Genomic DNA, 25,637 nt, shown 5'->3' with positions numbered 1-25,637 from the left:
TATCTGAAATTGGCAAGAAAATCATCAAATACAGTGCAACTGAAAGGATTTTGCATGGTGGAGTCGCTAGAAATTTCAGCAGGCCGATGTCAGAGACTGGTGGACAATTATGCAAAATACCTACAAGAAGTTATTTCAGCTAAAAGAGGGGCAGTACTAGCTACTGTGGCCAAGGATATACCTACTTTTTCCTCAAAAGAATATTCTATCTAGCAATATTTTTTCTTGAATAAATATTTGAAATGTCAAAAAGACACAGTGTGAAATGCTTACTTGTACAAATATGTCATGGAGTATATTTGCACATGACTTTGTACCAAGTAAACACCTAAACATACATGCAGGTGTCATGTAGGTTATGAAACCCTGCAGTTAAAGTTAATGCGTGAAAATATATCTGCAGCAGTATCAGTCAAAAGTTGCTGTTATGTATAGTTAAATACATTCTGTGAATTAGCCTTATCCCATTAGATTTGACCTTCCATGATGTCTGCAGCAGATGTAAATATATAGTTAAAGTTGAAGAACACAAGTTTTTGACAGTCTCACTCACCCTGAGGACTAACAAGTATTAATTACATGTCCATTACTCAGAAATGACCATAAATGCATAGTACGTTGCTGCTGACAAGGTGTTTATGAGTCTTTGTGGGAATGTCTAATTAAGTGCTGGTCTTCTAGCTCTTAGTCCTCTACCCTTAGACTGACTGTAGTCGGGCAGTGGCCCCTATAGGCTACCATTTGTAAAACAAAGCTGGTGTTGCTCTGCAAAGCCGTACTGTACTTTTCAGTTAATGTGGTGGTGTTTGGGGGGGGGGGGGGGGGGGGGGGGGGGGGGGTGCTGAGAAGTCAGACTCCCTTTTGCAGTGCACCATTGAATACAAATAGGTCTCCGTAAACTGCGCTAGAAATGAGTGACTCAGAGAAACATGCTGCGGGTCATGTGTGAAGACACTGTCACGCGCTGGAACTCTCGCGCACGCATGGAGACATATATTCACAGGCGTATAATGAGGCAGGCGTGCACATAGGCGCACCCGTTTACAGACAGGGGGAAGGCTCGCACACATATTTAACTGATCTAGCATACCTCCTCAATTTACCAGCTGCTCCTGTCGGAACCAGTCTTGACTAATGACCACCTATTTGATCGTTTTACTTCGTCCCAGCTTTTAACCCTTGCAGTAATGCAGTCATACTTGTCCTCGGATCGTGGGAGGTGAGTGTTGTTGTGACTGTGGTTGGCAGAGGGGATTGGGGGGGGGGGGCGCTCTGCTCGGCGCAGGACGCAGAAGATAGTCGCTCTCCAAGGTGCTGAAAGTCGGAGCGCTCCCTCGTCAGTCTCGCCTGCTGATGATGAACGTGACCTCGGCCACAAATTCAAAAAATGACTGGCTTCAGCCGCGAATGGGTCGATTTTTTATACTCTTTAACTTCTACCCATGTGGATTTTTTATTTTCCGCACAACTGCTGGATGTATACACACATGTGCAACAAGACTGGCTGCTGCTTTCTAATATTCACCTCCATCGTGGGGAAATACTGAATTGACTCCGGATTCTCAGGGAACGCTATAGAGGATTTCTCGAGCAGTTTCTTTTTTTAGTCTCTCTTTCTCTGTCTGTAACGCATGCAGTTGGACTTGAACTGCGATATTGTCTCGAAAAGGTGAGTCCAATGAGGATAATCATGAAGAAGACCTACTTTTACGCGGATGTCTTTTTCTCTGCAAGGGGGAAAAGGGGAGCAAACCTCCAAAAGGCTGTTGTTTAGTTGCTTTTAAGCACATCATCACGACAAGAGGGCGGATTACAGTATCTCATGGAGACTGGTGATTTCACCCTGTGGATAGAGTGAAGTTTCCAATAGGCAAGGCGACTATTTGTAATCTGTCTCCGCTCTCTGTATTGGGGATCCTACCTTCACACTTAGTGGATATCAGTCTTATTCAAAGCGGTGAGTGAGTTAGAGCTGTCGCTTAATACACATCATAGAGATATTTATCTTCAGCTATATATTTCCCAACTGTCTGGATTGTCGATGTGTGTGTTTCCCCTTCCAAACGGTTGACGCATTCTGGGCTAAATCATTGCGCATATATATCTCAATATTTGCATGTATCTGCATGGAACATGGTTAATATAATAAGAGGTGGTTACAAGAAACCCAGAGTCGGAGAAGTCATTACTATCATTACTGGCCTGGGGGAGAATTGAAAGCGTTAATGCTACCTGTTGTCTCTGAAGCCTCTCATAAAGTTTCAAATTGTAATATTTGATTCGATTTTATTTAATGGGGAGAAGACGACCGTGGGGAGCTCACTCCACCCACTTTAGACAATCAGTGTTATAACCCTTCCCTCTGTTGATGGTCGTAGCTGTTGCTGTGATTTTGAAAGAGGAGACTAATTTGCATCTAATGCACCACCACACTAACGCATATAGACTGCATGCTTCTTATGTTAGCAAATGTATTTCTATTTGTTTTCACCATCCGTGGCTTTAGCTTTATGTGTAAGATATTTTCTTTTGTGACAGAGCAATGATAAAGAATTCCGAATGATCTCTATTGAAACATTGGTGCTGCATATGTGCACCGTAAATAAAAGATACCCATACACAGGCCTAAGCCAAACCAAAAAGAGAAAAAAGGGGAAAGTATTTAAAAGGTGTTTTGGGTTTGTAAGGATGTGCAAACCAGCAGCTGGAGAGTCATCATCCATCATGTCATCTTCTATTTTTTCCACTGCAGCTCATTTCCTTACGTGATGGTGGTGATAATGAAGCCCTGGACAGATCCGGTGAGGATACAGAGAGGCTAAGGATGACATCCACACAGCCGTTTTGAACGTGGATGTCAATGCCGCGGCAAAGGATGGGCCTTCTCCTCTTGACTGCCTTCGTCCCCCTGTTGGCCCTGAGCGCTGTGTCACCGGCCACGGTGGGTAACCCCGAGGATTACGCCGCAGACGAGGCGGAGCGGACCGTCGGTGAGAACATTGTGTTTGATGACTACCGGGGCAAGGGATGCGTGGATGACAGCGGCTTCGTCTACAAACTCGGGGAACGTTTCTATCCGGGACACTCGAACTGCCCGTGCGTGTGCACAGAGGACGGGCCTGTGTGCGACCAACCCGAGTGCCCGAAACTGCATCCAAAGTGCACCAAAGTGGAACACAATGGATGCTGCCCTGAGTGCAAAGAGGTGAAAAACTTTTGCGAGTACCGAGGGAAAACCTATAAAATTCTGGAAGAATTCAAGGTAAGCAATGAGTTAGAAGATTGTAATTCAGCCTTTAAAAAAATATCTGTTTACCAGAATCCACTAGAAAAACTCTAGCACTGAACATGAATATTCCACCAACAATCACCACTCTGCATCTTATTTATCTTTATTAAAGACTAACTGAGGCTCAAGACTCTAATCCAGTTCATTTGGTGAAACACAATCAAGTCACACGCAAGTGTAGATGTTATTAAAACAAAACAGGTCTGTGACAATCATATGCATTCACAGCAACACCTCTATGGTCGTGGTCACTTCAAACATAATGTAAAAACCACCATGTCTCATATTTTTATTTCCTTTTTAGTCTGTTAACTTGTTGACAGCAATCATCTTTGATCACATTTACTGATGAAAATAACCAAACGTAACACAACAGTGGTGCAGATGTAATCTGGTGGGGCTGTTAGGGTTCGAATTAGTGAGGCTTTGTATTTGGGTTTAGATCAGTCCTTGGCATAATGTGAAAGTAAGCTCAAAATGTGTTTATTGGCCAAGGGCACCAAGATGGCTGCCACCCAGAGTGATATCATCCTTCGGCCTGCTTCATCAAATGAACATTCATCCAGCATTAACCAAACTGACAGATGCTATAACAGTATTTTAATACTGTGATTTGTGGACACTGAGTCATCACTGGCAGCTCCAGCTTCCCTGTGTTTGTTGAAAAAAAAGGTTTCTACCCATCAGAAGAAACCTTCTGAGGGGTAGTAACAACCAGTGTCTCCGTGGTTGTTACAGAGCATGACAGTACTGCCTGATTATAAATGACACTGGGAGCATGACAACTACAGTCTGTGTTTAAATTGTTGCTGCCCATGAGGAAACCTCCTCATTCACATTTCTCACAACTGGATTGAGGCAGTAAGTGACTGAAATATAATATGACACGTAATAGCCAAAACAAGGGTATAGCTCTGTGGTTAATCATAGCATTTGTTCATGTCTGTGCAAATGTATCAGCTACCATTTAAGATAAGTGCATCCATTGCGGTTGTCAGACAAATGCTATGAGCCTCCAATGGTAAACTGAATTTTTTGCGGGCTCCACTTTAGTGACATAAATTAGCTTTTGAATGATGCAACTGATCAAATTTTTTGTCGCTTTACATAATAGCTGTAAATTTATCCCATTGTGGAGTTACCAGTTACACAGTAGAAACTGATGTTAGAGGTATGTTCTCATCATCATCAGTAACATGAAAAACTTTCTCTCAATTTTGTGAACATCTGCCAAAATTGTAAAATAAGACAAAACTAGATAGGCTATTTATTATAACAGATGTACTTGGAAGATAATTCCTGCAGTAAGATTCTTTTTTTCAAAACCAACTACCAGCATTTGCAGATCAAAAAATCAGAAGACATTAGAAGAAAAAAACCTGCAATAGCTCCTTAGACAAGGGTTCTTGTATTCAGGTAGGATTTATGACCCCAGCAAATATCTGTTTGACTGGGCCACAGCTGGGGAAACACAAGTTGTTGGTTACCCTTTTAAAGACACATAAAAGGTACTCAAGAGCTAAATGAATAATTGAAAATAGCCTTTCAAAAGCTCAAAAGCATCTTCAAAGCTTACTTTGTCAGTTGTAGTTTGCAGGAGTGGGTGGACTACATGTGTGTGCGTGTGTGTGTGTGCTTATACAGTCCAATAAGTCTGACTATTTCTCATAAGGTTTCCCTTTGCAGGGTTAAAATAAATATTGATCTTATGCTGTCAAATACGCAGTGGAATGCACAATATCTATGTATCATTAAAACTGTTTTCTAAGATGAAGACTGCATTTGAAAAATGTAAAGTATCACACATAAAATTAAATTTGTGCATAGCTTTAATTATGCTTTTTGGTAACTTAAAGGAAGTGAATCCAGGTGTGCACACAACATAGAATATCACATTATGAAGTGTTTACATCTATAATAGCTCTGTAGGTCTGTTTTAGGTATTTGACCCGGTTAAGTACCAGATGATCATCTTTTTGTATTTACAGCAACTTCTAGTGAATATAGTCACTACGGTATATTTCCTTTTGTCTTCCTTTTTTGCTTGCTGTCCAAAACTCCAAGAAAACAGGAGGTGTTTTAGTGTAGTTTTACAACAGCTTTAAGGTAAAACAAACAAAGCTTCCTGCAATGTCAGAACATTTTGCATAAGAAAATAATTAGCATGCCACTTGAACGGAAAGAAAAAGAAAAACTGAGGGGCTAAAGAGTGAGTTAAGCAAAGCAGGTGTGTAGACAGGCCATCATAATTAACTTTTCTGCTACAGTTTCTCTGGAAATGCTTTTTTTTTGGGGGGGGGGGTGGCAAATCACAAGAAATCAAACAGCACAAGGAGGGAAAATAGTGTGCTAATGTTTATTCATCAGTTTTTAATGTAAAACCTTTTAGCGGCTGTGGGATTCATCTGCATTATCAGCTAGAGGTGCAAAGAGGCATTGCATTGGAGTTTATGCCTTTGTTCAGAACTGTTACAATACATCTCTATTAGGTGCCATTCTGTCAACAAATCTGTCAACAATATTAATATACAAATATCCATTCAAAGATCTTAAATATTCAGGTGTTCTTTTGCCGTTGTAAACAGAATGACATTAAGATTTCAAATGTTAAAATAAAAAAAACAAAATGATACTGAAAGAATTGAAAAATGTTTTGCATTAGTAGGCAACCACAACTCTTGGTGGCATGAAAGTGACATAGTGTTCCCATTAGCAAGGGGTGTGAGAGATTAGCCCATTTGAAACCCATGTACTTAATCTGTAATGATTGGTGTGTTTGCACGTCAGACACAATCAAGCTCCTGCAGCCCCACAGATTTCTGTGATTTTGTAAGGGCTACTTTAAGGGCAAAAGCTTCGCAGTCTGATGTAACATCTGATCTATCAATAGTGCATTGAGGAGCAAGAGAAGGGAAGGACATTTCAACATTACTTCAAGGTGAAGAACAAAATCATTTGTTTTTATAGATTGTCTCAGTAGAAATTGCACTATGGTTCATAATGATCATCTTTTTTAAAAAAAAATTGAGTTTCTTCAGTGAAGACATGAAAGCCTCAGAACCCCGCAGTGTTAAAGGAAATCAGTGTTTGATATGCAGACCACTGTTTAAAGATGCCGACAGGTTAACCTTTGGTTTGGGCTTTGTTGGCATTTCATTTGAGGTGATTGTGTTGCATTGTGTAGAGGTGTGCATTTATATTCAGTAGCAGATGATGGAGAAGAGAAGAGAGAAGAGAAGAGTCAGTATTTTGGGAAGATAACAAGAGAGATGCGGGCTGTTTATAGCTTCTGGGAAACTGGGATGTCTGGCTATGAAGAACTGTTTTTGGCATCCACCAACACTTCATATTTCCACTTTCCTTATGCTGAAAACCTCATTATACTGTAGGCTGATCATTAAGTATATTGCACCTAATGTATGCAATCATGATCATGCAAGTAGTATTGGGCATTCCTTCAACACAAAGCAGCTGACTCCAGCGAAATGTCAGCCTATCATTTGTGAATCTAATGCTGGCATAACTCGTGCATCAGCAAATTGACAAATAGGTCCAAACTATATTTCCCACTACAGCTCATCCACTTAAAAGTTTTTGCTTGTAGCAACAAAGAATTTAATACTGATACTGTTGATTCAGCTTTAAATTCTTTGTAAAAGTAGATGCAGTAATTTCCAATATCTTGTTTTATTGCCATGTGAGTGAGTCATGCCACTCAACCATAGTAGGTGTTTCACCTACAGGGTTTTCCATCTGATGAGGAAGGGACCAGTCCACCCAGCATGGCTGCCGGTGTGCCTCTGGCCTCAGCGCAGCTGCAATCAAGAACCAGGAGGTATAGGGTGAGTTCAGATCCCAGATCTTCAGGCTAGTGCTGGGATGTGAACTCAGATGTGAAGAATCCCATCCATGCTTCTTATGACCACCCTCCCCCCTAGGGAAGGGATGCAGATTTGACAAAGGTGGGAGGGCTCTAATATGTTCAGTAACAAAGGTACACACAGTGCAAATCAGCCACCAGATCTTGAATAAGTTCTCATTTAAAGGCAAACAATTTTAATTCGTGACTAATAGCCTTAATGATTGAGTTCTGCTCACCTTTCACTTAATCCGCATGAGACAAGTACTATTCAGTGGAGTGCAATTAAGCCCTGTATCAGATTTAAATGATGAGGAAATCTCATAAATGAATTACTCCAATCAATGTAAATCAAACACTGTGGTTGGATTTTTTTCATGTCTCTGTTTTTTTGGTAACTTTTGTTTATTATATCTGTACTTTTCTATCACTGCAGTGATGTGGCAAAGTCACAGAAGTATTCTGTGAAAACATGTCTGCAGACAATTACAATAATTTGTTTAAAATTGCTCTCACACACACACACACACACACACACACACACACACACACACACACACACACACACACACAGTAAGTTGTTTTGCTTTTAACATACCTATGTGAGAAAACATCCACAAAAGCTGTTAAAATTATTGCTCAAATTGATTTTCTTATCCAATTTGCTGGAGGCAACAATAGTCGCAATTAGGGGAAAAAATTGTTAAGTGCAAACAATTTGACCGCAGAGAATGTCAAACACGTTTTTATGGTTTTGACATATTTGCACTTGCAGAATTGGTGTGCAAGTGTTAGTACTGCATGTTTTCCATCCTCATTCTCAAGTCCTTTCTGTCTATTCTCTGTGTTATTTGACCACTGGTAAAACATTGTTTTGACTTGAACAACAGAGCATGCAGTTTGACTGTCAACTCATTCCTGTCACTGCTTTTAACAGCATGAGTATATTTCCTGTGATCCTGTCGTCCAGTCTCAGAGTATTTTGCATTGCCATTTTGCCCTGCTGAAGGTTACTTGACTATTCATTGCTTCCCTGCCCTGTCTCTGTTTGTCTCAGTGTGCGAATGAAAAGCATGGCAATCGATTGACTCTAATAGCCAGCCAGAAAGATGGGGACAACAGGCGTCTTTTCTTCACCAAAACATCTGGCAGCAAGTCTAAATTTGGTACTAGTGCTCCCTTTTCTTTTGTAAGTCTGGGCTTAGGCATGACTGATCCTCTTCACGGTAGACCTCACACAAAAGGACGCATTGAAAGCACCAAGCATGGCTGAATACATTGAAGGATTCTTCAGCAATGTGTTAAAGGTGCATGAAGAAGTTTTCTTTTCCAATTGCATTTTTAATATACTTTTTCCCGTAAAGCATCTGAACTAGCAGGCTGCATTACAGGCCCATCTGGCAGATTAACCTACAGAGAAATACTACTTTCAAATTAATTTATTTTAAAGGTCAGTTGTGATAGTGAATAAAAACTGCTGTCTCTCATAGCCACAATCTCCAGTCTGTACTTTAATACAACTTGTTACATCTAGAAACACCTAGGGATTAAATACATGCACATATATTATAGTAAGAACCCAGTTCCCTCTTCTGAGTCAGTTTTTGGATGATTTCTTGTTCAAAAATATTTATTCCCATTTGTGTCGCATTTGTACCTACCCACTCACGTTATCCATTGTTTTTATTATACATGATTTCATGCAAGTTTCTGTCTGAATGGATTTCAAGTAGCTCCTCTACAGCATCTACTCTGGTATCTGTACCAACTGAGCTTTTTCAGCAATTAAGACTGAGTCCACTTTTATTTCTGCCTGCTCAAGCTCTGCTGCATTCTGGTTGCAGTTCCTCCCATCTTATCAGTGACGTTAAAGGAGGAGAAAACAATGGCATTTATCAGGACTCCTGCTTGTAACTTCCACTTTCATTTGAGCATATCATGCAACAACCACCCACATTGACCTGAGAGACAAATTATGTGAAAGACATTGTTGGGAAAAGTAGATAAAGTATTTATGTGCCACAGTGGAAACGCATTCCTACACTCTTCTGTGGAGCTGTTGAATCCACTTTTCAGGCTCACAGCTTCACTTCAGGATTATCCCTAAAGGTTTATTGTTTCATTGTGAATATGTATCATATAACGTTATATCTAAATTGATTATCTAAATGGATCTGTTCTCATTGTAAAATTCACAATTAGATTCATATGTTTTGTTTTGGTTAAGATTGGATTTGGGGTTTTTTTTTTGGTCAATGATAATGAAAAAAAATCTATCAGTTAAGATTTGGTTTTTCATACTTGGATAAAAAATCATTTACAGTCTGTGACTGCAAAAATGTTGCATTTCCTCCCTTGAGATGTTCTGCCTGGCCTTTGCTGCTTGTTCTTGGTTCTTTCTCCCTCCAGGGTTGTCTTCAGTAACTGAAAGGCATGCTCTATTAGGTTCGGATCAGGTGACAGGCTTTGCCGTTGAAGAATACCCCATTTTTTTGAGAAAGCTCCTAGGCTGCCTGTGGAGTTGTTTTAGGTCAAAAGCCAAATACTGCAAAAAACGTTCTGTTTGTTTTGTAGCATTTGGCTGAATCTGAGCAGAAAGTAAAGCCCTGTAAACTTCAAGATTCATCCTACTATCAGTACTTCTATCAGCAGTCACATCATCAATAAACAGTAGTGGCCCGGTTCTGGTGGCAGCCATAGATGTGCATACCATGCTATAACATTACTTCTACCAGATAAAGTGGTATGGTACTGCTGTTTCTCATCCTTTTGCATACTTTTCTATTCCTATCATTCTGGTAAAAGTTAATCTTGACTTCATCCATCCAGAGACCTTTTTTTTGTCAGAAATGTGAAGGCTCTGTCAGAAGTGTCCAAGACACAGACTAATCTGGCCTTCATGTTCTTTACACCACATTGTAAACCTACAATATGAATGTGCCTCTTGAAGTTTTAGACAACGATGCACCTACCTGCCTTATAGTGTTCTTGCTTGGCTAAATGTTGTAAAGGATTTTCCTTAACAAAAAGTGGACTTTGGTGCTGTTGAGCTGGTCAGTGCATTCCTTCATTTTAAGAATTTCCAAGCATGGCCACATCTAAAGATTTTGATATCTGTCTAATAAGCAGAGGTAGGTGGATTGATGCAATATCAATAGTATTGGTATTGGATTGATGTTTGTTTCTAAACTCTAAGCTCAGCAGATTTTTCTTTTTGGGAAATGAAAAATATGCCTCAAACATGCACTATGAAAAATGCCTGAACTTTGTGTTGACTGTCACATCTATTTCATTTCCTAAAGTGCTTTAGAGACTAGCACATTTAAATTCCAGCTCTCCGAAAAACCCAGTTTAAAAACACTTGAAAGACTGAAAAGTTTTTTGTTGTTGTTGTATTAACTAAAAAAACATTTGTACAGAATATGCAAAATATTGATGATTCATTTTATAAATCATGATACACTGCTCTCCTCTAAATAAGGGGCCTTTGCAGGTCAAAAGCATCAGTATTAGTATTCTTAGCTGCAATACTAGCCCAATTTACTTGGTATCAGATCAATACCAAAATTTGCAGTATCCCACAACACTACTAATAGGCTTATTTTGGTTTTTCAGTCTAATGATGACCTTTACTTCTATTGGCATCTCTTTGCATTTCATATTGAGAATTCCAGTGGATAGATGCAAGTTTAACACACAGAACAAACTCTTTAATCGGCTTAACTTGTCATGGAATAACGAGGGAACAGGCTTCACCTGGACTTGAAACTGCTTGTCCATCAACTGATTCAATACTTTTGCACCTGGGGGACTACAGTGGGGGAAATATTTTTTGATGCTGTGCTGAATTTGTAAATTCCCTCACTTTCAAAGAAAGGAACAGCCTATTTTACACAGTTTCATTTTAATGGAGAGACAGAATATTGTCTAGAAAACAAACATAAAAGTTATGAACTGATTTGCATGTCATTACTTGAAAGTACTTGAAGTAATTGATCCTCTAAACCCAGCCAGAATTTTGGCTCTCACAGATTGCCTGTGGTCCCATAGATTACAGTCAATCAGGCAGTTTATCAGTTACAGACACTACTGATCTCAATACTTTATGTGTATAAAGCACATTACAAGTTGTCGACAGAATCACTTAATTTTCTATCCACACAACAAATTTCTTTCAATCTAACATCTCCACCACTGTGAGCAAGACCAAAGAGCTGCCAAAGGATCTCAGGGACAAAACTGTAGACCAGAACAAGGCTAGCATGAAATACAAAACCATCTGCGAGAAGCTTGATGAGAAGGTGACAACTGCTGGTGCAGTTACTTGGAAATGGAAGAAATGTAAAATGGCCAACATCTGGAGCTTGTGCAAGATCTTGGCTCCTGGGGTGAGGATAATCATGAGGAAGGTGATGGATCAGGCCAAAACGACACAGTAGGAGCTTGTTCATGATCTGAAGGCAGTTAGGACCACAGTAACCAAGAACTCTATTGGTAACACACTGGTCCCATTGCTCAAGAAGGCACTTTTTGTGTTTGCCAGTGAACATTTAAATGATTAAGAGAAGGCTTGGGAGAAAGTGCTGTGGTCAGATAAAACCAAAATCTAGCTATCTGGCATCAACTCAATCCACCGTGTTTGGAGGAAGAGAAATGCTGAGTATAAAGAAAAGAAGACCATCCCCATACAGACATTATTTGCCTTTGGGCCTGTTTTTCTGCTAAGGATACAGGATGACTTAAAGTCTCCAGACCTCAATCCTATTTAAAATCTGTGGAGGGAACTGAAACCTCCAAAAGTTGATTCTGTTCATCTGGACGTAACGTTTTGTGGGAGAAACGTTTCGTCACTCATTCGTCACCTCCCAGCCCATTGTTCCTTCACTGGGTTTCAGTGATTATGCAATGTACTGTTTATAAGATTGGGGAAACCTGCAGTCAGCTGAGACTGAAGAAGTCACTTGGATGAGTGACGAAATGTTTCTCCCACAAAACGCTACGTCCAGATGAACAGAATCAACTTTTGGAGATTTACTTACCTGGATGATTGAGCATGCATCAAGACGAGGGAACTGAAACTTTGAGTTGCAAAGCAACACCCAAGAAACCTAAAGGATTTCGAGAATTTCTGGAAAAATCCCTCTTGAGTGAACCTGGTGACCAAGTACAAGAGATATCTTACCCCTGTGCTTGCCAGGGAAGGTTTATCCATCAAGTACTAAGTCATGTATTGTTTGGAGATCAAGCACTAATTTCACTCAATGACCTGGAAATCATTTTATAACCTCTTTTGGGTTTTTTCTGCATTATTGGTTAATATTCTGTCTCTCCATTACAATGAAATCACCATAAACTCATTGAATTAAAGTAAGAAAATCTGCGCTTCAGTTGCATCCAGATATAAAATCCGCACTAGTGCTTTACAGAGGCAAGGTTACAATAATGGTGTCGGTGTCCAAATAAATATGAACACAACTGCACACTGTATGCAAAGCAAGTAATTTACATAATTAATAACTTCAATGAGTGTGGTCAGATTAAGAGCATTCTTTTGTATGGCACTTAAATTGAGTTATAAAATCACTAAAACATGATAATATCATAGTAACCAAAATATTTATTTGAGCAAGAGAGAATTTTACTTCCTCATATAATTTATATCATCATATTTAACTTTTTGTTTGTTTGTTTCTTTCTTTTCACTGGAATTCTACTTAAACAATTTTTATCCTGCGTGTTGTCTCTGGGTACTTGGAGACACAGTTCTGCATGTTAATTAGTGATTCTAAATATACTGTAGCTGTGGATGTGAACATAAATGGTTGTCTGCATCTCTTTGTTAGCTTTGTAATGGACTGTTTATTGTGCTCCTCACCCAGTGTCAGCTGGCAAAGGCTCGAGTCATCAGCAGCCCTAGTTAGATAAACAGATTAAAACAAAGGATGGATAGATATCATGTCAGCTGGATTCTGTAGGCCTCATTAAATTTCAGTATGAGATGGTGCAAAGCTATATATTCACACAGGACAGCACAATGCCATGATGTATAAATAGATGCAAAATACTATAATATGGTGATATTCTTTTCAAGATCTAAACACTTTTGGCAGTACACTATAGCTGAGTACATCTGCAGAAGCACTGCCATGTTCCTGTTTTTATATTTACTCTGTATTTTGAATGCGGTTATCTGTGCCCACAAACTTTGAGCATCAGTTTGGTTTTATATGCCAGATATGTCAGAAGTTTAGATCTTTGCTTGATGTCTTGGGACTTTCTTTCAAAAGCATCCCATAATTTCTTTTTAGTCTGATCATTTGAGCTAGTTTGATAAGTTTATTCAAGGGGTTTTAACATTTTCTGGGCCATGTTTATGCACCACATCCACGCATAATATTCATTTGGAATATTCTCTTCTAAACATTGTAATAAACCCATGGAATGTAGTTCATTATTGCAAACGAATCTCGCTTTAATATCCCCAATGAAACATATTACCCAATATAATCTTGATTTAACCTAAGCTTCTTCTGTTGCCAGTGTTTTTGCATTTTTATTCGTAAGTCATAAATGTGATGGACTACAGTGCAACATCGGCGTTAAATATTTAATCAGTCTTCTCATAGTAATATGTTAGAGATAAAGACTTTGTTATTTGCCATGATTTACAGCTTTATTCTTATATTGCAAATGCATATAAGATATTAGTGATGATTTTCATCTACATTCATCAGAATTACAGCATATGTAATGCAAAGTTATCAGATGTTCTATCATGAGGAGAGAAAGTTTAATAAGAGGAAGTAGTCAAAGGAGCTTGCAAAGAAAAGCGTCTGGACTTCTTTAAGTTACTTGAAGACGTTTCACCTCTCATCCGAGAGGCTTCTTCAGTTCTAAGGTCAAATGGTGGAGAGTCCCAGATATAACCCTAGTGGGAGTGTCCCCCCACAGAGGGACAAAAGGACCCCCTGATGATCCTCTAATCGCCTGAGCCAAGGTGTGGAACTGGGTGTGGGTCCCAATCAGCCAGAGTTTCGGGTGAGTTCATTGTGAAACCTGGCCCCACCTTATCATGCGAATTCCTGAGGTCAGATGGCCCAGGGTGTGAGTGGGCGTTAAGGCGTCTGGGAAGGGATCTCAAAACTGGATTATAGATGGCAGAGAGTTGGTGTCGTAAACCACCGCCTCTGTTCAAAGATGGTCGCTCACAGTGGACATAGATGGCTTCTTTCACTCCTCTTTCAAACCATCTGTCCTCTCTGTCCAAAATGTGAACATTGGCATCCTCGAAAGAGTGTCCTTTATCCTTAAGATGCAGATGGACAGCTGAATCTTGTCCTGTGGAGGTGGCTCTTCTGTGTTGTGCCATGCGCTTGTGAAGTGGCTGTTTGGTCTCTCCAATGTAGAGGTCTGGGCATTCCTCGCTGCACTGTACGGCATACACCACATTGTTAAGTCTGTGTTTTGGCGTTTTGTCTTTCGGGTGAACCAGTTTTTGTCTGAGTGTGTTGCTGGGTCTGAAGTACACCGGGATGTCATGCTTGGAGAAAACCCTCCTGAGTTTCTCTGATACACCGGCTACATAGGGGATGACAATGTTGTTGCGCCGGTCCTTCTTATCCTCCCTCGCTGGTGTCTGATCTTCTTTTCTGTGCCTCTTTGCTGACTTTAAAAACGCCCATTTAGGATAGCCGCACGTTTTGAGTGCTTCCTTTACATGTGTGTGTTCCTTCTTTTTCCCTTCAGGCTTAGAGGGAACATGTTCTGCCCGGTGGTGTAGGGTCCTAATTACTCCAAGTTTGTGTTCCAGAGGGTGATGGGAGTCAAACAGGAGGTACTGGTCCGTGTGTGTGGGCTTCCGGTAAACTTCGATGTTGAGGTTGCCGTTCTCTTCAATGTGCACATTGAAGAGAACGGCAATATGTGGTGGTGAGGCAGAGGTCACCTCTGCCTCACCACCACATATTTCAAATACAACGAAGGCTATTACAGACAAAAACATGGCTGTGCCATGGGCTCCCCCGTGTCACCTATTGTAGCCAACCTTTACATGGAGGAAGTGGAAAGGAAGGCTCTTGGCTCTTTCAAAGGAAGAGTACCCAGCCACTGGTACAGATATGTAGACGACACCTGGGTCAAAATCAAGACACAAGAAGTGGAATCCTTCACTGCGCACATCAACGCTGTGGATAAAAACATCAAGTTCACCAGGGAAGACACGAAGGATGACTGTTTGCCTTTCCTGGACTGCGCTGTGCACATTGAAGAGAACGGCAACCTCAACATCGAAGTTTACCGGAAGCCCACACACACGGACCAGTACCTCCTGTTTGACTCCCATCACCCTCTGGAACACAAACTTGGAGTAATTAGGACCCTACACCACCGGGCAGAACATGTTCCCTCTAAGCCTGAAGGGAAAAAGAAGGAACACACACATGTAAAGGAAGCACTCAAAACGTGCGGCTATCCTAAATGGGCGTTTTTAAAGTCAGCAAAGAGGCACAGAAAAGAAGATCAGAGGGAGGGAGGATAAGAAGGACCGGCGCAACAACATTGTCATCCCCTATGTAGCCGGTGTATCAGAGAAACTCAGGAGGGTTTTCTCCAAGCATGACATCCCGGTGTACTTCAGACCCAGCAACACACTCAGACAAAAACTGGTTCACCCGAAAGACAAAACGCCAAAACACAGACTTAACAATGTGGTGTATGCCGTACAGTGCAGCGAGGAATGCCCAGACCTCTACATTGGAGAGACCAAACAGCCACTTCACAAGCGCATGGCACAACACAGAAGAGCCACCTCCACAGGACAAGATTCAGCTGTCCATCTGCATCTTAAGGATAAAGGACACTCTTTCGAGGATGCCAATGTTCACATTTTGGACAGAGAGGACAGATGGTTTGAAAGAGGAGTGAAAGAAGCCATCTATGTCCACTGTGAGCGACCATCTTTGAACAGAGGCGGTGGTTTACGACACCAACTCTCTGCCATCTATAATCCAGTTTTGAGATCCCTTCCCAGACGCCTTAACGCCCACTCACACCCTGGGCCATCTGACCTCAGGAATTCGCATGATAAGGTGGGGCCAGGTTTCACAATGAACTCACCCGAAACTCTGGCTGATTGGGACCCACACCCAGTTCCACACCTTGGCTCAGGCGATTAGAGGATCATCAGGGGGTCCTTTTGTCCCTCTGTGGGGGGACACTCCCACTAGGGTTATATCTGGGACTCTCCACCATTTGACCTTAGAACTGAAGAAGCCTCTCGGATGAGAGGTGAAACGTCTTCAAGTAACTTAAAGAAGTCCAGACGCTTTTCTTTGCAAGCTCCTTTGACTACGATGACCTGGATGACTGAGAACCTTCACAGACAATAAGAGGAAGTAACATTTTCGATTTTTTTTTTATCCATTATTTATTTTGCATTGATTCAGAGAACTTTTTCTACATGGTCTTGCGAATAGCTAATGCTATATATCCTATATCTCTTAATGTGCATGCTGACTCCCATAAACTTCAATAAAAACAAAAGGAGTTTTGACACTTTGATTATGTGTCACTTAATGCGATCTGCCCAGAAGAGATGGTAAAAGTAACACATATACATCTTGAAATACCTTAGCCCTTTCACCTGTCTCTGTACAAAAACAAACTGTGGAGCCGCTGTTGTCGTGGCAATAAATCCATATATTTTGGGAACAAATGCAGCTCAGATATTTGATGACACAGTTCCAAAGTACTACATTAATCATTTAAAGAAATCAGAAAAAAATGAATGACTTAAGTGCAGGCATGAACTGGTTAGCTTAGCATACTATAAAAAATGGAAAAAGTCCATCCAAAGAAAATAAAACGTACCTATTATATTAGCCTACACTGTAAATTTTCCATTGTATAGAGAAATCCTATTAAGCAAACCCACACCAGTGGGAAAAACGATGTATAAACAGACAGCTGTGGATCTCCTTTTTTTAATGCATGAAAGTTAATTGAATTTGCTGGAAAAAAGAAAAAAAAATATTGCAAGTTGGAATGCAACACTTGACCAACTGGGTAAATACCAATGAACTAATCATTTAAAAGGTGCCACCACACAGTTCACAGGAAATTCTGTGGTAGCAAATTAAAGGATGAGGGTGTAATTGATATGTTATGAATTAAAATTATTGACTGCTGCAATAAGTGACGTTTTATCCTTCAAATGAATAAATCATGAAGATTAGAATCATAATGTGAAGCTTGTTGTTTATGTTGCACTGGCTGCTGTCCACATAGATCAGCTTTCCCACCAAAAAAGTTAAGACCGCAAAAGGGGTTATCAAATATGAAATATTATTACTGTCTAAGCCCGACACCAAACTGCTGATACAGCAGTGCAGAGACACACTCAAAAGGCTGTTTACTATGATGAGCAAAAAGAAAATCTAATATGATGAACAGCTGACCTTTTGTGATTTGGAAACAGTTTGTATTTTTCCACTCCATGAAATTGCATTACAGTTCATTTTCCGGTCAAGAGACTTTGTAAAGATAGAGTCAAGTATGAGGCAGCTGCACAGGGAGCTCCATAGTAGCTACTGATTTACATGTTGCAGAGGTGGTGAGATAAGTCTCTGAACTGTTTCCTGAGGCAGGCCACAGCAGAATGCAGCAAAACATTAAATATCATGAACATTACCTTATAGACTCCCTTAGTTATTTCTAGAGATTTTGTTGTAAGCCAGCAGTAGTATAGGCTGTTTTTGTTAAGGCAAAAGTACCCTAATAAAACTGGGGATGTGAATAATTTATTAACTTGTGTCTTTGTTTATCACAAAACATTTTTTTCACGCATCTGAAACTATTAAGAATGTGCATATGAGAAAAACACAAGCATGCATGGACATGCACACACACATACACACAAGGTGAAAGCTACTGAGTCATCTAACCCAGATTCCCTGTCTCTTTCCTCCTCTGCCCACAGCCGTCACCCTGTGAGTGGTGCCGCTGCGAACCAAATAATGAAGTGCATTGTGTGGTGTCCGATTGCGCCGTCCCAGAGTGTGTCAACCCTGTGTACGAGCCAGAGCAATGCTGCCCCATCTGTAAAAACGGTAAACACTCATCTCCCCTGGAAGTCAATTCAGATTCCTTAGAAGTCATTAAATTTTCATTAAACCAATGACAGCAAGTTTATCGGTGGTATCACCATATGATGGCCGTGCCTTTAGATCAGGATGAGGATGTAATTGATGCTTTATGAATTAAAATTATTACCTTGGGCCCGTTGGACACTAATGAGCAGTACTAGTTTTAATTATAAATGACACACTAAGCAGAGTAAACATTAGCCCATTGATTAAAGGGATGGTAGGAGGGACTAATGGGTCCTCAGAGAGCCTTTTATTTCCCAGTGCCCTGGAGACCTTGTCACACGCAACCAATCCCTAAATTAGAATTATAGGATTCCAATGGTTCATTGACTATTTACAAGGCGAGGTGAGAGATTTCCCTTTGCCAGCACCAGTCCTGAGGGACAGATGGAGCTTTATGAGTAAAGTACAGTAAGTGCACTTTTGCAGTGTGAACCTGGGGTAATATCAAATTCAAAGTCTAAACTTGACGTTGCATTCACTAAACAAAATGTTTTTGCATTCTTGTTGAACTTAAATGACAAACTAATGAAAAAAGAAAGTGTATATGTATATATGTATATATTTAACTGCTGCTTACCTACAGGTTAAAAGTAAAGGGAATAACTTAGTTGGAGGCAGATGCTAAATGCCTGCAGTGGCACAACTACAAACATTTTCTTCCTTGTATTTTTTTATTTCTCACCATTGCTTGTTTTCTTCTGTTTCAACACATAGACACACATAGAGTGACACACACACACACACAGTAACAAGGCTACAGAAGCTGCTAGGAGAGAACTAATCCAGGCTGACAGGACACAGTGACACCCTTGGCATTTCAGTGGTAGGCCTGCTGTTTCTAGGTTACCCAAGGGTTCCTCGTCAGTCTCTGGTACCAGATAAATCTTTACAGGAGTGGATAGCTGAGGGCTGCGAAGAGAGGACAATGAACGAATGCTATTTAGCTCTCATTTTTGGCCAAGGGACAATGAAAAGCAGACACCCAAATGTCCTCAGTTCAGTTACATATAGTCAGAGAGACAGATATTTGTGTTTTTCTTTATCCATTACAGGTTTTAGTTTTAAATAAAAATACAGTTATAGAAATCATTGCACTTAAAACAGGGGCAAAAATTGTGCAACTAGGATGTGCAGTTAGGTTCATCACAGTGGAATTTATTGAAGTGAAGTACAAACTTTCAGCCTTAATTCAAGGGATTTTACATAAGTATCGCAATAACTGGTTAGGAATTACAGCCATTTTAATACATAATCAACCCCCCATTTTTAGAGGCTCAAAATTAATTGGACAATTCACTAACCAGCAGTTTTATGGCCAGGTGAGTCCTGCCCCCTTGTTACTTCATGGCAGTTAAAGAATACTTATTATCTGAAGCTGATTTAAAGCATTTGATTTTAATTGTATAGCTTTTCCCCCACTATATTTAAATACGAGCCCCAAAGAAATATCAGTACAATTGAAGGAGGCTAACATTAGGCTGAAAAACCAAAATAAACCTATCAGAGAAAGACAGAGATAGAAAGAGCAAAACCGTTAGGAGGGTCCAAATCACCAATCTGATAAATCATTACACATAAATGAACTCACTGGCCAGCTCAGCAACACCAAAAGGCCTGAAAGACCACAGAAGACATTTGTGTATGATCACACAATTATTTATGTGGTTAAGAAAGAACAACACAACACAAGGTCACAAGATCATTGTCAAGGTGTACAAGTTTAACTTATACTAAAATTATCGCAAGAGAAAAGCATGGAGAGAAACAGCTAATGATCTGAAGCCGACCACATCATCTGTCAAACGTGGTGGGGGGCACTGTTATGGCATGAACCCATATGGCTGCCATTAGAACCAGGAGACAAGCATTTATTGATAATGTCACTGCTGATTGAAGCAGAATTAATTCTGAAGTGTACAGGGCTATACTCTGCTCAGATAATCAATAATAATTGGACAAATAATAATTGGACAGCACTTTATAGTACAAATGGATAATTATCCAAAGCAAACAGCAAAAGCAATCCAATCGTTTTCTCAAAGCAAAGAAATCTGGTATTTTATCAGTCACGTGATCACAATCCAATAGCCCATGTTATTCAGTTGTTTGCATAATTGAAAGGAGAGAGACCTATAAACAAGTAGCATCTAAAAGCATTTGAGGTAAAAGTCCACAGCACAAAAAACCCCACAGCACATAACATCAAATGCACAGACTCTATATCTCTATGTGGTTGACATTTAAATCTAGCTTTGAACAGGGAGGTCTACAGGTCACCATAGTTCAACTGTAATCTGGTTTACCAAAGGTCGTATGTGATCATCATCTCTTACTTTATAGCGCTGCTTGCTGACTTAGAATGCAAATTATATTTAAAGGAAGCGTGAAGTAAATATCAGTGAGACTAAACTGTGATGATATGAGCCCATTCACAGCAACAGTTTGAACTCTCAGTTAGACATACTTTGAAGCAGCAGTAAGCAGAAAGCAGCATATTTAATAAGATGTTGACATCATCAGAATATATAATGTGCTGGGTCTTAGAAGCAGTTCCTGACCTCATCTGATAGACATATTATCCCAGCTGAAGCCACTTAGCTGTAACACTTTTAAGTTTAGATCAACAAGCCAGCTTTGTTTTAATTGAGTAGTTATTATAATCAGATAGTTGCTATGCTTATGGCTGTATGACGTTCTAGGTATAATGTTTATCATCTATACAAGTTAGACTGGATGACAACCAGTCGTTGTGTAAACAAATGCTAATTACCACTAAAGACAAAGTACATCTGAGAACAATAGGTCATATGAACAGGACTAAAGCATGACTGCTGTGCCTGGAAGGCATTATTGTCTTCCAGCAAGCCATATAATTGTAAGATGACTAATGGCTCTAGGATTTTGGACAGACAGGTCATGTTGACTGTAGGCAGGGCTGAATCTGATTACCTTGAAAGTTCCTTGGTTACTAAATACAGATCCCGTGGAATTTTAATAATATTAAATTGATCCACTGGAATATCACAAAAGCATGATGTGACTCCAAAATGAAGAACTGGAAACACTGCACCTTTTTCTCTTTAAACATAAAGAATCAGTGTTAATAAAATGCATTTTGCAAGTTCCACATTTGCTGTCAAATTACATTCCCTTTAGAAACATGTCTACAATATCCAGCTTTTTGTTGTGTTATTTATTTATTTATTTATCTTTATAGCTGCTCTCTCTTTTTTCTTTAATCCAAAAATTATGTAGAGGGCTTTGGTCTTATAATACAAAAATAATTGTATCTTTTTTATATAGGTTTACTTTATTGTGGCATAAATGATTAGGAGAGGCATAATTATAATATTTTATGAATGCAAACAATACTAAATAATACTCTTCTTAAGAATCTAACAGTGTGAGATGTATATGGGAACAGCTTTAATCTCTATAAAAACAATCTTCTTACTGAACAAGCAAAACTCTCCAGGTAAATGCTAGTGTAAGTATACTACAGTAGCTTGTCATGGTAAAGCTTTGGGTTAACTTTGTGTATAAAACCTGCACATCCTGCTAAAATACTTTAAAGGGAAGAAAGTCACAGAAAGCGCAGTGAGAACATTTTCTTTAAACTGTACTCAAATGCTTGAAAGTACTTGAAAACGATTCTCTCTGTTATCTATCAACATGTTTACATTCACTACTTTTTACCTCCCTCAGAGATTTAGAAGGTAAATGGAAATTAATACTGAACAGATATACATTTGAAAGGTTTATTTAAATTAATAATTGAATTACACTAAGGTTACATAAAAAACAAACCATCTCAACAGTCTCTGAAAATGAGTAATGCTTATTTCACAGATTACAAGACAACTGAATTTAATTAAATGGCCCTTGATAAGGCTTTATACAATTCTTAATACAATTTTGTGCCTAAAATGAGCTGCCTAAATTACTAGTTTGAGTTCTGACTGTATCTCCATACACCACATTTACAATTCCAGCTCAGGTAAAAGGTCCAGATTAACTTATTCTAGTGAAAGAAAGGTTTTAGGGTTGCTTTGTAAACAGAATTGTGCAGCGATGACCTAATTGCCAGTGGCTAAAATGTTACTGAGGAATATTTGACTCATTTAGTCCAATTAGTCACTGACTTAGGACTTTAAATTGAGCTATATGTGCGTACACAGTGAAAAACAAGATTAATCACCCATGTTCCAGTGTCTTAACTATATTTCAGACTTTAAAAAAAGCAACTTTGAACTAAACTGATATGACCTTGATATCTGGATGTCTTTCAGCTCACAAATCAGCGAATCAGTGCTTATGGTTGCCAAACGTTTGTCAGAGCTTTCTATTATTAGGCTGTAGCTTTTCAGCTTGGCACCTTTTTGGTGTTCCTTCCTGAAAACACCAGCAGAGAGGAAGAGGCAGCACAATAGAATAGTAGGCCAGTGGCAGTGCTCATTTCTGAGCTCCGTATTCATTGAGCCCATCTGATTCAGCTCTAATCTTTATCATGAATTATATAGGCTACTGTAAATTAATCAGGGAATATGTAATTATGTAATTCTCAAAAAGAAAAGAGTAGTATCCTGAAAATGGCTAATGGTTCCTCAGTATAACAAGATTAAACCAACTACAGATCTGCCACTTCTTATCTGTCAGAATGCCGTCATTGTGGTCTTTTAACAGACATATCATAGAGGAGCAGTGCCATGGAGCTGGATACGGTTCAGGAACATATTCGCTTTGGCATATTCTCTGAACAAGCTGCAGTTTACACTGTAATCCTTAGGCAGTAGTCAGAGAAAGTATGATGTGCTGAGACAGTTTTGACACAGGACAAACATTTTCTGACTTCACCAGATTTTATTGGCCACGAATTGATCACATGCTCGGACGAGTGACCGCACGCCCTTCACATGGTGACAGGAAGCTCAGACTGTGTCCTTGTGTCTCCCTATCTATCGGGCTATAAACAATCACACTTGGCAGCAGCACGGGTCACCCTCCTCCCTCATCAACCTCTGCCGAGTTTGTCCCGTGACCTGTGCCAGCTGTCCAGAGGCAGATCATTGCGGGTTAAGACTTGGCAAGTGCTCTCTATGTCTAAGATCAGATCCCATGCTCTTTTCCCTTTTTTTTTCTTTTTCTTTCTTTCTTTTTTTAAAATAGAGCATAGGACCCATCTATGCTAAGGCAAAGGATGGGGGTAGCAGGTAGCCAGCAGCTCCCTTTGTCAATGTCACATGGAAATTTATGGCTTCCTGCATCTTTTATTTCTTGTACAAGCACTACCTGGAATTAAACCTAATTCCTTCGATGCATAAAGCAAGAATTTGTAAAATATTGGGAGATGTCCCTCTGTAGACCATTCCAGCATTTTTACCCTTGAGGTAAGGTAATGCTCTTGAAGATTTAAAAAGTCAGTGTTCCCTGTGTCATGCTGCGAGTCAGCGTGACGTTTTAAATATTTAACCACAATCCTGATCTTTAGCTAACCTTAATCTAATGCCCTGAGTTACTTTTCCATAAAGCATTAACAAGCCTTTTTTTTTTTTAAAAAAAAAAAAAAAGGAAAACAGAGGTGTTACTAATAATATTACTGATGGCAACATTGTTCCTGAAAGCCGTGACAGTGAGACGATGAGCCAGCATGCACAAATGCAGGACCTTGAAATTGAAGCTGATAAATGAAATTCGCTCTTTATTTATTTTATTACTGATACCTGTGCTTGTGTGTTAAAATGTAGGTGTGAAAAAGGCTCAAATTGTGTGACAGGTGAGAAATTCTACAGTGTACCAGAAATGTACCTTTGAACTTTAGGTTGACTATCTTGACACATTTACATTGCTATCATTAAGCTACCAGACCCTAAATCATATTCACAGGATACCAAGATGTTTCGTGAATATCAGGCGTGAAAGCTACTGTGTCTTCAAGAGTTATGGGACATATGATTTTTTATGACTGCTCGTAGAGGAGTCTTGAATCTGGCAGGTTTTACCGAGCCGAACACTGAGAGCAATCCAAAGTCACCGTCACACCAATTGAGCTGCTGATTGCTTCATTTTAAATGATTAAAACTAGGATGAACTCATAGCACCTTCTGGCTCTCCTGTCTCTAGAGGTAGAGAAAGAGATGCACTACCTCCAATATCTCTGAGGCAAAGAGAAAAACAAATTAGATGTAATAATTTCAGGTGGTAATACAGATAAATCTTACAAATGTAATACCGTTCTTTGGCGTCCTGGAAAACAGATCCTAAAATTTACCCAGGATAATCTGTCTATCTGGTGAGATTATTAGAAACGCCGATGTAAGGTGTTCTAGTCGTACACAGCACGTTTTAGAATTAAAGGAATCCTCTCAACATCCACACAACTGAATCCTACAGTGTTTAACGGATAAATCAGATGTCAAAATTAATCTGAGTTCTTTATTGGTTTAACAGTCAGCGTGTGTGAATGTGTGGAATGAAGCTGTGTAAGGAATTGCTAAGGAGTTCTGTGGCCTTTTCATACAGACCGAAGTGATTAACACCATCCTCCCTACTGCCTCTAAAAGCAGCTTTCTCTCTCTTCCTCTGTCTCTCTCTGTACTCCAGCCTCTCTGTACTGCCAAGCCAGTGCCTGGCAGGCTTCTCTGCTTGCGGCGCATTAGGATGCAAAGCGCTCCATGTCGAGGGAGAAGGAGAGACTAACAAAAGCGCTTTAGTGTTGCAAAAACAAGCCCATCGGTGCATGCCCGTGAAAAGATCTGTACGTCTGCTCTGACTCCCCTAACTCCCTGCAGCTCTCTGCATCACTCCACCACCCCACTGCAAAGAGAAGCTCTCAGGAGAGACACATCCATTTCTTGTCGTTCTCATTCCCTCTTCTTCTGTCTCTCTCTTCCCTTCCTTTCCTTCCCTCCCTTCCCATGCGGCAGGTCCAAATTGCTTTGCTGGAACGACGATCATCCCGGCTGGAATTGAAGTAAAGGTGGACGACTGCACCATCTGCCGCTGCCACAACGGAGACTGGTGGAAGCCGGCGCAGTGCTTGCGGCGAGAATGCCTCAACGGCCAGTCATTGTCATAGACGGACTCCTACGGGGATGGTAGAAAAGCTCAGGCAAGGCTCTGCCTACTGTGCCATTTTGTATGATTGACAGGGCAGGAGCACAATTCCTATAAATCCTGAGACAGCATACAGTAGGATCGAAGAGGTGATCTCGCAGGCTTCACACAAATGTAGCCAGCGAGAAGAAGATGGAACTTGTCTCAGTTGTTTCCACACTCCGGTTTTAATGGTCCTATATATTTTCAGAAGTTGACTTGCTTGACTTGCTGCTCTCTCTCTCACTCA

General features: G+C 40.0%; 2 protein-coding genes across 6 annotated transcripts in view; one reads left to right on the top strand and one right to left on the bottom strand.

The window, feature by feature from the left end:
- Positions 1 to 858: 858 nt before the first annotated feature.
- vwc2l (von Willebrand factor C domain containing 2 like) lies at positions 859 to 25,637 on the top strand. Of its 3 annotated transcripts, none has more exons than XM_085134761.1 (5): positions 859 to 1,669; positions 2,753 to 3,262; positions 7,033 to 7,131; positions 18,124 to 18,253; positions 25,219 to 25,637. In XM_085134761.1, exons 2-5 carry the CDS (start codon positions 2,855 to 2,857, stop codon positions 25,368 to 25,370), a joined length of 789 nt encoding a protein of 262 aa, XP_084990887.1. In that variant the 5' UTR covers positions 859 to 1,669; positions 2,753 to 2,854; the 3' UTR covers positions 25,371 to 25,637. The 3 variants fall into 3 exon arrangements, with proteins under 3 accessions (XP_084990887.1, XP_084990886.1, XP_084990888.1); XM_085134760.1 differs by having other exon boundaries at positions 859 to 1,957; XM_085134762.1 differs by lacking the exon at positions 7,033 to 7,131 and having other exon boundaries at positions 866 to 1,957.
- Positions 23,855 to 25,637, bottom strand: part of bard1 (BRCA1 associated RING domain 1) — a 35,672-nt gene continuing 33,889 nt past the window's right edge. For all 3 annotated transcript variants that reach the window (XM_085134751.1, XM_085134750.1, XM_085134752.1), the window contains exon 12: positions 23,855 to 25,618. The gene's annotated coding sequence lies outside the window, so the exon portion shown is untranslated. The remainder of the gene's footprint in view (positions 25,619 to 25,637) is intronic.

This window comes from Neolamprologus multifasciatus, chromosome 16 (genome assembly GCF_963576455.1).
Source record: "Neolamprologus multifasciatus chromosome 16, fNeoMul1.2, whole genome shotgun sequence".
Taxonomy (NCBI): domain Eukaryota; kingdom Metazoa; phylum Chordata; class Actinopteri; order Cichliformes; family Cichlidae; genus Neolamprologus; species Neolamprologus multifasciatus.
Note: the sequence above shows the minus strand (reverse complement) of the source record. Positions and strands in the feature narration are given on the sequence as shown.